This window comes from Mastigoproctus giganteus, chromosome 12 (genome assembly GCF_048544385.1).
Source record: "Mastigoproctus giganteus isolate SK-2022 chromosome 12, ASM4854438v1, whole genome shotgun sequence".
Classification (NCBI taxonomy): domain Eukaryota; kingdom Metazoa; phylum Arthropoda; class Arachnida; order Uropygi; family Thelyphonidae; genus Mastigoproctus; species Mastigoproctus giganteus.
In genome coordinates, this window is record NC_143586.1 from 71,293,772 (window position 1) to 71,307,965 (window position 14,194).

At 38.3% G+C, this 14,194-nt stretch overlaps 2 protein-coding genes across 2 annotated transcripts in view; one reads left to right on the forward strand and one right to left on the reverse strand.

Moving 5' to 3' along the window:
* Positions 1 to 2,729, reverse strand: part of Lipt1 (Lipoyltransferase 1) — a 49,814-nt gene extending 47,085 nt beyond the window's left edge. The window contains exon 1 of the mRNA XM_090386269.1: positions 2,179 to 2,729. Coding sequence (XP_090242395.1) covers positions 2,179 to 2,700 — 522 coding nt within the window. The 5' untranslated portion in view covers positions 2,701 to 2,729. The remainder of the gene's footprint in view (positions 1 to 2,178) is intronic.
* A 270-nt stretch (positions 2,730 to 2,999) lies between these two features.
* Positions 3,000 to 14,194, forward strand: part of LOC150077181 (U5 small nuclear ribonucleoprotein 40 kDa protein-like) — a 105,632-nt gene continuing 94,437 nt past the window's right edge. Inside the window, exon 1 of the mRNA XM_090386722.1 lies at positions 3,000 to 3,409. Within this exon, the coding sequence (XP_090242848.1) occupies positions 3,299 to 3,409 (111 nt within the window). The 5' untranslated portion in view covers positions 3,000 to 3,298. The remainder of the gene's footprint in view (positions 3,410 to 14,194) is intronic.

Consider the following 14,194-nt stretch of genomic DNA (forward strand, 5'->3'; position numbering starts at 1 on the left):
AGTTCTTTACTTATGTAAACTCTAGAAGGAAGGGGATGAATCAGATTGGTCCACTTGATATTGATGGGTCAACTGTTGATGATCCTGCTCAGGTAGCTAACAAACTAAATGAATATTTTGCATTGACATTCACACATGAGGAGTTATTCAGCAAGGGGGATGCCAGAGGTGTATTCAACTCTAGCAGTAAGCTACAGAATCTTGAAATAACTGGGAGTAAAGTGGAGGAGAAACTGTTGAAGATAAACACAAGAAAGGCACCCAGGGTGGATGGGATCTATCCAGTTATATTAAAGGAGGCAGCAAAGGAAGTAAGCAAACCCTTAGCCATAATTATGAGAGCTTCCTTGGACTCAGGGGAGGTACCCATAGACTGGAAATGTGCAAATGTGACCCCAATTCACAAAGGAGGATCAAAGGCTGACACAAGTAATTATAGACCTGTGAGCTTAACTTCTGTTCCAGGAAAATTAATGGAGGCACTGGTTAAAGAAGCACTGCAGGATCATTTAGACAAGACTTCAGTTATAGCTCAGACACAGCATGGTTTTGTTAAGGGGAAGTCTTGCCTGACCAACTTGATTGGATACTATGATGCAGTCACAAAAGAACTGGATGCAGGGAATAACTTTGATATTATATACTTGGATCTTAGAAAGGCTTTTGATACTGTTGCACATGGAAGACTGCTACACAAATTGGAGCAGTGTGACATTGGAGGCAAATTGCTGCTATAGATAAAGGGGTGGTTGAGGGGGAGAAGACAGAGAGTGGTAATCAATGGACACTGCTCATCGTGGACTAATGTTATTAGTGGAGTCCCTCAGGGCTCAGTGTTGGGTCCATTATTGTTTTCTGTATTTATAAATGATATTGATGATGGTATATCAAGCTTAATGTCCAAGTTTGCAGACGATACAAAGGTTGGCAGGGTTGTCAAGGACACTACTGACATATGCTGCTGCAACAGGATCTAGAAAGGTTGAGCAGATGGGCTGAGAGGGGGCAAATGAAGTTTAACATTGACAAATGTAAAGTACTACACATGGGAAACAGCAACCCCAGAGCAACGTATCAACTCTGTGGTACTACACTGACAGTGGTAGAGAATGAAAGGGACTTGGGGGTGGTTGTGCAGGCAGATATGAAGTTCTCTGACAGTTCAGACGGGCTGCAAGAGTAGCTCATGGAGTATTGTCAATGATATACAGGAATTTTTCCAGCAGGGATAAGGAGGTGATTATTCCATTGTATAAGGCAATGGTCAGGCCACACCTAGAGTACTGTATACAGGTCTGGAGGCCTCATTTCAAGAAGGATGTAGAGCTGCTGGAACAAGTACAGAGAAGGGCAACAAGATTAGTGAATGGAACAAAGGGGTGCTCTTACGAAGAAAGGCTTAAGTTTTGCAAATTACAGTGTCTGGAGACTAGGCACCAGCGAGGTGATCTGATAGAGGTGTATAAATCCTTGAATGGTTTAAGCATGTTCAATGCTGATGGGATTCTTCCTCTAGCTCAGAAAAATCACCTGAGAGGGCATAAATTCAAATTGAGGAAAGACAGATGTAGGATAGACGTGCGGAAATTTGCCTTTAGCCAGCGGGTGGTTGGTTGGTGGAACAGACTTCCATCCCTTGTGGTGGAGGTTCATAGCCTAAATAAGTTTAAGGCTCAGCTAGACAGGTATTTTGAACGAACAGAGGGGTGAAGTGGAAGTGGTTTTTTTTTTTTTTTTTTTTTTTTTGGCTGATGCTGCATAAGCTTGCTTTCTTGCATCAAATGCCTCTACTAATGCTAAGAACTGGACAAACGTTTGAAGTGAATGGATAGGTAAAATGGGAATATTTTTTTTTTTTTTTTAGGATGTATAAGCTTGCATCATATGCCACTACTAATTCTAATATCTTCAATTTGGTAATAAAATATTTTTAAAAATTTTATATTATTAAAATATAATTGAGTATGCATGTTCATCCATGGCAGTACTTTAAATCATACTTGGCCGTACACCAGGTTAAGTCAATTTGTTAAAATAACATTACTCATATGGTTACTCTTCTTAGTTGAAGCTGATGCACCACCTAACACTACGGTTATTTAAATAGGAGCCATTACTTTTCAGTCTTCCCGCATGTGCACGAAGAGTTAAATCAGTATCAAACAATATAAAATATACCTTAAAGTAACTGTCAAGAAGAATGTCTTCCCTTGGAGATATTGACAGATTCACATCCCACTTATTTCTCAGTGACCTACATATTAATTCTAGATTTAACTTCCGGTTATATTTATTTCGTGCAGTGAGGAAAGAGCAGTTCAGGTTTCCATGATCGTGATAAACGGTTCCTCCTCCACTGCAACGCCTTGCCAAATCGATTCCATGTTCGGCTATTACATTTAAGCGACTTTCTACCCATGGATTTTGATGGCGACCAATCACCACTGCTGGATTGTTAAACCACATCAGCAATATGTTAGGACATGAGTCCTGAAATTGCAAATTGTTGTACAACCAGTCTTCTAGGGCTAAATTTACATAGATGCTTCTAGAAGCAGAAATTAATATGCACCCATTTGTATATAAATCAAGCGTCAAATTATGTGGTATATTTAAATAGCTTGAACATTTTTTGAGGTTTATTACAGAATGATTTTTGTATTTACACTTGATTTTAAATTTAGAAATACTCTTAAACATAGTGCTCCAGGTAGAAAACAACAAAAAAAAAAAAACGTCGAATGAAAACAACTATCTAGTAAACATAGCGAATATTGGCACATGGTAATACGAAATGAAACATGTATTAAAGACAACATGACATTAATATCCATTACCGCTTAGAGGTCAGGGACCAAAGAGAAAAATATTTTCCTTTTAAATAGAAGTAATCAAAAATATATAACACAAGGAACATTATATATATGACAACTATATATACTTTACGAAACGTCCGCTGGAATAATTGGACAGTGACCCCTATGTTGTGAGAGTGTATTAAACTACTTTGTATGATTTTAAGAATACTAAAGTAATAAACAAGTAATAGTAATTTGTTTTACGCTTGTGTCCCAGATCTATTTTTATTTAACTTATTTTTGTTACTAGGCAAATGAAAGCACAAATTAATTTACTTTTATGCTAAAAGTATTGTATTAGATACTCGATAACAAGTAACATCCATACCGTTCCTTCAGCTGATCAAAGAAGAGGTAAATTGCAATTTCCTGGGTTCATGAAAATAAATTTCTTTTTTTTCTCGTGACGGCCCAGGTCAGTAAAACTTCCCGAAGCAAATATGCCTGGAGTGGAAAAGAGACGTTTGGAGGAAGGAGCACTTGTACCGTTTAAACGACCAAGACATGACCTGGTTTCATCCTTGGACAATAGAAAAATTAGCAGTCAAGTGGTAAGAAACGTTTTATCATAAAATTAAAAGACATTAAAATTAACAATGCAAATTAATTTCTTCAGTAGTTAATAGTCTTTTTATAATCGAAGGTCGTTTCCATAAATTAACAATTTCCCACCAACCAGATGATTGACAGAACTTTTTGTACAGCCGTACTAACCTACTCTCTGGGTATGTGTATAATGTCAGAAAATTGCTCCACTATAAAAGAGTGAAGAGCATTGGCTGAAAAATTGCACATTGGCATATCATGGTGATATATATACAAATAATCTAATAGTCTCTGAGTGAGAATAAGCAGAATACAGGGCCATTGCAGTGGGATGCACATTTGGGCCCATTGATACTGCATGGAATGACCCTATTCTAATCCCCCCCCCCCAGGAAAATTATTCATGTTGGTTGGTATATTAATACATTTTTACACTGGTAGCTATCAATATACACCCTCTATAAGAGTAATTACAAATTACCTTTCCCCCCCCCCAACCAATTAAAACTATATGGTATGATAGTTTTGCCACTGATACCTACACTCAGGTTCAGGAGCACCTTCAGAAACATAAAGCATGAGAATGGGATGATTCATCTTTGTGACAGCACTAGTAGACAACTGACAGAGGCATAACTACATTCCTGTTTTGCATTATTATTAGTTCCCCCATCACTTATAGTAACTTCAGTGGCACAGAGATGGAGCTAATTGGAGTGAAGAACATGAATGGATTGTCTTCCTGCTTGTATTTAACAGAGGCATATAAACTGAACACTATAATTGTGATGCAGGGTGTTCTCTCTTATGTTAGCTATTCACCACTGATTTTTGTTCAGAGTTTTAATTCCACAAATGAATAGTATATTAAAACTACTGGGATCTGGCGTTTTGCTTTACCCTGATTTGTCTCCTATCGAGCGTGTTTTGACATAGCTTGTTGAGCCATGCCTCAACAAGCTTAACCATAGTGGTTTTAAGGAAACTATAAACTCAGGCATTGAGGGAAGGGGAATTCCTCACAAGGGCATGAGAAATTTTTTGCTTTGCCAATGATGGCACACTATGGTAGTGGATGCCAATGCATCAAAAAATCTAATCAAAGTTTGATATCAAGGCATGTAGCTTACATCACCAGAGGCAAGTCACTTTTTATCTATGTTTTCCACATTAAATAAGGATCTCTTCCTGATGCTTTGTTCATTTTTTGCCCTTACCTATAGCAATGACCATATTTTAGGATGGGGAAGTTTTTATGAGTGCAGTTCTATCACAGTTGTAACTGCAGTTCATTTTCAGGTTTAAGCATATCTGTTTGGGACACTGGGTTTTGTTGCAATTTGTATGGGTTATAGAGTGGTGGAGAGGAAGAAACCATTCCATTTTCAGGTGAACGTTGCATTATCACAGTAAACCAGTCATAACACTTCCTTGTATGCTGCTGTATCCCACTTTTGCTGCTCTTTTCTTCCTATCTCATAATCACATCTGTGAAGTGGGTTTTAACACTTTCCTGCCTGTAATGTTCTTTAGGACCACTCTTCTGAAAGTCCTGTAATTGGAATGTCCTATACTGTATACGCTTTTTTAAAGACTATATTAATTCAGAAAACTAAGGGCCAGCAGTCTTTTCTGCTACGGAAGTTATTTTTGAAACTAAACAAGATTAAGAGATCGACTTGTCATGATTTTTTTATTATGAGTGCTTTGCTATTTTATATAAAATACATTATTTATAGATTTATTATTTTTTATTATAAAGAAACATGAGCTAAGAGTAAATTTAAAACTAAACCAAGTGAATACTGTAATTAATGAGATTAGTAGAGGCATATGATGCAAGAAAGAAAGCTTATGCAGCATCAGCCAAAAAAAAAAAAAAAAACCCCTTCCACTTCACCCCTCCGTTCGTTCGAAATACCTATCCAGCTGAGCCTTAAATTTATTTAGGCTATCAACTTCCACAACAAGGGATGGAAGTCTGTTCCACCAACCAGCTACCCGCTGGCTAAAGGCAAATTTCCGCACATCTATCCTACATCTGTCTTTCCTCAATTTGAATTATTTATGCCCTCTCAGGTGATTATTCTGAGCAAGAGGCAGTATCCCATCAGCATTGAGCATGCTCAACCCATTCAAGGCTTTATACACCTCTATCAGATCACCTCGCCGGTGCCTAGTCTCCAGACACTGTAATTTGCAAAACTTAATCCTTTCTTCGTAAGAGCAACCCTTCGTTCCTTTCACTAACCTTGCTGTCCTTCTCTGTACTCGTTCCAGCAGCTCTACATCCTTCTTGAAATGAGGTCTCCAGACCTGTATATAGTACTCAAGGTGCGGCCTGACCATTGCCTTATACAAGGGAATAATCACCTCCCTATCCCTGCTAGAAAAATTCCTGTATATCATTGATAAGACACCATGAGCTACTCTTGCAGCCCGTCTGCACTGCTCAGAGAACTTCATATCTGCCTGCACAATTACCCCCAAGGTCCTTTTCATTCTCTACCACTGTCAGTATGGTACCACAGAGTTGATACATTGCTCTGGGGTTGCTGTTTCCCATATGTAGTACTTTACATTTGTCAATGTTAAACTTCATTTGCCACCTCTCAGCCCATCTGCTCAACCTTTCCAGATCCTGTTGCATCAGTAGCGTCCTTAACAACCCTGCCAACCTTTGTATCATCTGCAAACTTGGACATTAAGCTTGATATACCATCATCAATATTATTATAAATACAGAAAACAACAATGGACCCAACATTGAACCCTGTGGAACTCCACTAATAACATTAGTCCATGATGAGCAGTGTCCATTAATTACCACTCTCTGTTTTCTGCCACTCAACCATCCCTTTATCCATAGCAACAATTTGCCACCAATGCCACACTGCTCCAATTTGTGCAGCAGTCTTCCGTGTGCAACAGAATCAAAAGCCTTTCTAAGATCCAAATATATAATATCAAAGTTATTCCCTGTATCCAATTCTTTTGTGACTACATCATAGTATCCAATCAAATTGGTCAGGCAAGACCTTCCCTTAACAAAACCATGCTGTGTCTGAGCTATAACTGAATTCTTGTCAAGATGATCCTACAGTGCTTCCATTAATTTTCCTGGAACAGAAGTTAAACTCACAGGTCTATAATTACTTGTGTCAGCCTTTGATCCTCCTTTGTGAATTGGGGTTACATTTGCACATCTCCAGTCTGTGGGTACCTCCCCTGAGTCCAAGGAAGCTCTCATAATTATGGCTAAGGGTTTGCTTACTTCCTTTGCTGCCTCCTTTAATATAACTGGATAGATTCCATCCACCCCAGGTGCCTTTCTTGTATTTATCTTCAACAATTTCTCCTCCACTTTACTCTCAATTATTACAATATCATATAGCTCACTGCCAGTGTTTACTTCATCTATGGCATTCCCCTTCCTGAATAACTCGCCATGTGTGAATGTAGATGCAAAATATTGATTTAATTTGTTAGCTACCTGAGCAGAATCATGAACAGTTGAACCGTGGATTTCAAGTGGACTAATCTGATTTATCCCCTTCCTTCTAGAGTTTACATAAGTAAAGAACTCCTTGCTGTTTTTCTTTGCATGCCTTACCAAAGATTTCTCGTAATCTGCCTTCGCCTGCCTAACCTTCTTTGTAACTTGGTTACAGATCAACTTATATCTATCATAGGCTTCTGTGTCACATGTTAATTTATATGTATCCCATGCATTTTTCTTCTCTGCCATATGTCTCATTAGTTCAATTGACATCCATTTAGGCCTGAACCTTGAACAATATTTCTTAGTTGGTATGTAAAGCCTAGTAGCTTCCAAGATAAGTTCTTTGAATGCTTCCCATTTTGAGTTTGCTGTTGCTAACATCATCAGTTGGTCCCACTGTATAGAATTTAAATACTGTCTTAGTCCATCGTAGTCGCCTTTACGAAAGCAATAACCCTTCCCTTTACCCCTGATGGTAGTTACCTCCTTGAGTAAATCCCACTTCAGCACACTGTGATCACTGCCACCTATTGGTTCCTGTATCTGCTGATTCTTAATGCATGAAGAATCACTACTGATAATCAAATCAATAGTATTTCTCCCTCTAGTTGCCTCTCGAACATGCTGATTTAGAAAACAATCATCCAATAAATCCACAAAAGCCCTGATAGTGTGTGAGTGACCAACCCACAAATTCCAGTCAATATCTGGGAAATTAAAATCCCCCATTATAAGACTCTCTGATTTACTGGCCCACTCTATTTCACTGTACAGTTTCTTATTATACTCATCAGAGTCATTAGACCTATAGCACACTCCTACTCTAAATTTTGATCTTCCAATGCTTATGTCACACCAAACTGACTCAACACTGCACTGCCCAGCGATGTCGACTGGCTTTACTTCCTTGGATTTTATGTGTTTCTTGATTAATAGCATAACCCCTCCTCCCTTCATATCCTGTCTGTCCTTTCTGTAGACTTTGTACTCCCCAAATTCCAGTTCTGGATTACTTATATCTGTGTGACACCCTGTCTCTGATATCCCAACAATATTTGCCTTTGGTGCTTTGAGCAATACCTCAAATTCATCAAATTTATTTACCAAACTCCTAGCATTGGTGTACACGCAAGTATACATGCACCTGTTCGTTTTCTTAGCTACCCTAACACAACCCATGTGTTTACTTGTACCCCAATGACTCCCAACAGACTCTGAAATATCCTGCATCTTATTTTCCAAGCTACTGCTCATTCCAATAGAAGCAGTGCAAGAATCACTTTCACCTCTGCTAGTGGCTACTGTTAATCTATTAGTTCTTGTATCCCCCCAATCTAGCAGTTTTCGAACCCACCTAACACTGCCTCGATAGCATCAGCAAACATTCTTGCATCCTTTCTATTTAAGTGGATCCCATCCCTGTAGAAGCAGTCTCTCCTGTTAACAAGTACAGACCAGGCTGAAAAAAATTCTACCCCTTGAGCCTTGCACAATCTTTCCAGTGCCGAATTGATTGACAGGGCTTTCATCATATACTCCCTCCTATCGTGTCTGGGCAGAATTGCAGACACTTTCAAATTCTACCCTAATTCACGGCTTTTTTTCAACAGTGACCTGTACTTGTTAAGTAATTCCGCCGGTCTCCTACTCTTAATATCATTAGTGCCAACGTGTACAACTATATCACCTTTTGTGCCCTTAAAAGATGATATCCGCTCTACAACATCATCAACCTTTTCCCCTGGCAGACATACCCTGGTCTTGTTCCACCTATCCTTTTTACAAAGCATGTTCCCCGTTTCCCTGACAATAGTCACCAACAACTACTAGTTCCTTTGGGACCAGCGCATTCTGCTTTGGGGGTTGCTGCTGTGTTGCGTGATGCCCAAGTGCAAGTTCTGGAGTTGGTGTGGGCAGCTGAGAGCTTGATGGGTCCCTCACTTTTAATCTTTCGAGGGCATCCACCCTGTCCTTCAAGCTCTCATATAGGCCCATAACAACGCTGAGTTGTCGCCTGATTTCCTTACACTCCTTGCATCGCTCACATACAAAGACATCCCCCATGGTAGTATCATGTCCTGTACCTGACTGCTCCACAAACATCAAGCAAATAGTGCATTTTAAAAGGCTGTGATTTAGAGGGCAACTGCCCCCTTCAGATTTCTGGCATTGTTATTATTTATAATGTTGGGGGGGAGATTTATGAGAATTTATATTTAAAACAATGAAATACGAAGTATTCAAATCAAATAGAACATGTATAATGCAATTATTTAAACTGTAAATGTTAAGTGCATTAAATTTTAATAACCATAAATTTAATCAGATGTACATGTTCCCTCCCCAGTTTTATTCCCTTTTTTGATGGAATTGGAAATGTTCTGCTGAGTAAAGATATTGTTGTATTTCTGTCATAATCTCATACTTAATTTCTCTTAGATAATAAAGATATTTTTGAAATTCCACTTTAACAGTTTTAATAAAGTATCTAATCATAAATGAAATTGACTTCTTAAGAAGTCTTTATTTCATTTATGATTGTTAGCTGGATGACTAGAAGTCCCTAGGCTGTAACTTGCTAAGCAACAGTATCTAGCAACTTTTGCCTTCATGTAATTTAACATTTTCTTCATTACTTTTTCTCTTTCTTCACATCCTGCTTCACCTATAGATTTTTTCCTTTTGAAATGCTGTTACTATTTCATTTTCTAGCTGTAATTTATATCACTCAAATTGATATCCTCTTCATCACCATTGTGCAACACATTTTGATGTACTTCTTTCACTCTGTCTTATTCTCATTCATTCTTATTATTTGTACTCTGCTTTACTTCATTCTAACTTGCATCCCATTTGAAAGTAGCATTTTTTTTATATTATAATTTTTAATATTGGCCACGTTTTCTCCAGTTATCAGAATCATCAAATGCTCTTCAATTGTTTCCAGGCAAAAAAAAAAACTGCATCACTTGTCAATTTTGCAAATAATGTGTTTTGTGTTACGTTGTGGGTTGCAGAAATGTTTTAAATGCATTTGTTACATGGGATATATATATCTCCATGAATGAAATCCAATAAAAAGACTCCACCTGATATACATAATTGCCATAAATATCTTCCTAAAGGGCAAAATGCGTAATTAATGGAAATGTGAGAAACAATCAAATGGCAATCATTTCAGTTTGTACAAGCTTTTACTTGTACAAACTGAAATGACAAGTTAACATAATAGTATTATGTATGGTAAATCAGCAAGATAAATCCTCAATATGTTGTTGTTCCTCCTCTAGCTGCAATTACAGCCTTGCAACGATCTGGCATAGAGTTAAAAAACTTTTGGATATATGGTTGCCCAGTTTCGTGGTACCACACCCTTACAATACTCTCCTGCAGCTGAATCTTACTTGTTGGCTTGGCGCCTCCATAGCCAGGTGGGAAGGAGCAGCAGTGCGTAGCACACGCTTCTTGATTAGACCGGGGTTTAAGCCCGTCACCACCAAATACGGAGGATGCGGAAAGGTCAGGGAATGACCGCCTTATATTCATGGAGCAATATGACCTTAGTTGCTAATGCTCCTAAAAACCAAATAACAAACAAACAACAAACTTGTTGGCTTCTGAGCAATTTTAGACGATGTTATGTACCAGCAATTTTCAGTCGGGTTCAAATGTGGACTGTTGCCGTGCCAATCTAACACTGTATTTCTAAGGTTTGACTGCACCTTAAGGGAGAAAAAAAAGGGAAAACATTGGTGTAAGTATGTTTTAAGCCTTGTGAGACAAGAAGACAAACTCATCATTAAATCTAAATAGCATAAAGCTTACCAATTTTTCTGTGTGGAAAGGTGCTGAGTCCTGTTGAAAAATGCAGTTTTGGACGTCTGTGTGGTGATCCCTAATAACAGGTTTCAGTCACTCCTCCAAGATAGCAGTGTAGGTTTCTGCATTCACTGTTCCGTTAATAAACTTAATTCGCCCCACGGCTTTGTGTGTTATGCATCCCCAGACCATCTGACTGGCGGGGAACTTTACAGTCGGCATTATGCAGTCAGGATGGTATGCCTCCGATTTTCATCTTCTGACCTATCGCTTGCCATCCAAGCCATGCAGGTTGAATTTTGATTCATCAGAAAAGATGACAGTGTCCCATTGCTCTTTGGTCCATGAAAGATGTCTTTTAGCCCAAGCAAGTCGCTTCTTCCTCATTTTTTGGGGGTCAACAAAGGCTTTTTCTTGGGCCCATAGGCATGCAGACCACATTTCCAAAGCCATCTTTGGATAGTTGGTGCACTTCTTTCAACACCAGAGGCCATCTCAAAGTCCAGTTTTAGATCAGGAGCACTAGCATGATTACAAAGGCATAGCCATTTCAAATATCGACCTTGGGAAGGTGTAGTCACTCTTACGGCCTGAACCAGGTCTTCTCTTCACATCACTGGTTTCACACTTTAATTTCAGCACCTGGGATACTGTTGACTGGTGGCAGCCTATTTTATCAGTGATAGCACACATGGAAAGCCCTTCCTAGGACAGAGCAACAGCTTTTTTTTTCTTCTTGGTGTCAACTGAACATATGGAGCCATGCTTACATCTCTGCTAAACAGGATACTAATGAGAATGTATACCCTTTCAATGGCATATTTATAGAAATGGCTGATGCAATACCTTGCAATTATTGTTTGATGCAATAGAAGCATTATCTGATGCAATTCCTTTGCTTTGTGACAAAAAATGACTGTAATCAAACAATATCTTATGTTTCACTACAAATGTTACTTTTTTTAAGGTGCTGTAGTTTTTTGTCCTTTACATATATACATTGTCCCACCAATATATATATATATACAGGCATACCTCGATTAACGTTACCTCTGATAACGAAGCTTCGATATAACGAAGTCGGCAATTTCAAGCCCCATTTAACATTAAAAAAATATTCCAGTTTAATCACCTGAAATCTAAACAAACTGAAGAAATTACGGAAACCTTTGGGGCTTCTCGTGGTTGGTTCAAGAAATTTAAAAAACGGGCCAGGATTCATAGTGTAAAATTAACAGAAGCTGCAAATAAGTTTCCAGAAAAACTAAAGGAAATAATTGAACGTGAAAATTTTACAAATTTGGTGTTCAATGTTGACGAAAGCGGTTTGTTCTGGAAACGGCTACCAACAAAAAGCTTCATTTCTATTGAAGAAAAATCAGCTGCTGGGTTCAAAGCAGCCAAAGACCGTTTAACGTTACTCTTTGGATCAAATGCCTCTGGCGATTATAAATTAAAATTGTTATTAGTTTACCATTCAGAAAATCCGAGGGCGTTAAAAGGTAACATAAAAATGAATTTACCTGTAATATGGAAAGCAAATAGAAAAGCGTGGGTTACCAAGGAGTTATTTACTGATTGGTTTGTTAACCACTTTTGTCCTGAAGTAAAACGGTATTGTCAAAAAAAAACAACTTTGAAGAAAAAGCTCTTTTGTTGTTAGACAATGCTCCGGGACATCCTACTGATCTTAACACGTTGGACACATGCATTCCTGTCAAAGTTGTGTTTCTTCCAGCAAACACAACTTCCCTGATTCAACCATTGGATCAGGGAGTAATAGCATCATTTAAAGCTTATTATCTGCGTCGAACATTAAGCAGTTTAACTGATCTAGAGGATAAAGAGGAAATGACAGTTAAAACTTTTTGAAAAACTACACCATTAAAAACGCAATTGAAAACATTGATAGTTCTTGGAAAGAAGTCACTAAGAAATGCTTAAATGGAGTTTGGCGCAAAATATGGCCAGAAGTTGTACTAGAAGAAGAAATTAACATCCAAGAAATTAGAAATGAAGTTATCCAGATGGCTCAATCAATAGGTTTCGAAAATGTCGATGAAGAGGATGTTAGAAATTTATTGAATGCAGAAAATGATCGTTTTTCAGTGGAAGATTTAGAAAACCTTGTTAGCAACGAAGACAAAGATAATGAAGACGAAGTTAAAGAAGTTCCTGCCGAAAAAGTGTTAACAACCAAAGATTTAAAAAGGTGCTTAAATGACATTGAAAACGTTTTAAATTTTTTTAGTGAAAATGATCCTGATTTAGGAAGAAGTGTTATTGTTAAGCGATCAGTGTTAAATGCAATAACTCCGTATAGGCAATTGTTAAATGAAAGAGAAAAAGAGCATAAACAATCAACTTTAGACTCATATTTTAAAATGTGATTTCACTTTGTATGTAAGTTGACTGTTTATTTAATAAAACTTTTCTTTGTTCGGAAAAAAAAGCTTTTCATTTTCTTTACGTAGGAACGTATCCCTATTTTGGCCATAGTATTTTTACCTCTGAAAACGAAGTTTCGGTTAACGAAGTAATTTCGTGGAACGCATCCTATTCGTTATTCGAGGTATGCCTGTATATGTTTACAGCTCAGTATTGTTAGCATTAGCATTAGCATTAGTAGAGGCATATGATGCAAGAAAGCAAGCTTATTCAGCATCAGCCAAAAAAAAAAAAAAAAAAACCCCTCTCCCATTTCACCCCTCCGTTCGTTCGAAATACCTGTCCAGTTGAGCTTTAAATTTGTTTAGGCTATCAACTTCAACAACAAGTGATGGAAGTCGGTTCCACCAACCAACCACCCGCTGGCCAAAGGCAAATTTCCGCACATCTATCCGACATCCGTCCTTCCTCAATTTGAATTTATGCCCTCTGAGGTGATTATTCTGAGAAAGATGAAGAATCCCATTGGCATTGAGCATGCTCAAACCATTCAAAGCCTTATACACCTCTATCAGATCACCTCGCCGGTGCCTAGTCTCCAGACTCTGTAATTTGCAAAATTTAAGCCTTTCTTCGTAAGAGCAACCCTTTGTTCCATTTACTAATCTTGTTGCCCTTCTCTGTACCCGTTCCAGCAGCTCTACATCCTTCTTGAAATGAGGCCTCCAGACCTGTATACAGTATTCAAGATGTGGCCTAAACATTGCCTTATACAAGGGAATAATCACCTCCTTATCCCTGCTAGAAAAATTCCTGTATATCATTGACAAGACACCATGAGCTACTCTTGCAGCTCGTCTGCACTGCTCAGAGAACTTCATGTCTGCCTGCACAATTACCCCCAGGTCCTTTTCATTCTCCACCACTGTCAGTGTAGTACCGCAGAGTTGATACATTGCTCTGGGGTTACTGTTTCCCATATGTAGTACTTTACATTTGTCAATGTTAAACTTCATTTGCCACCTCTCAGCCCATCTGTTCAACCTTTCCAGATCCTGTTGCAGCAGCATAGCGTCAGTAG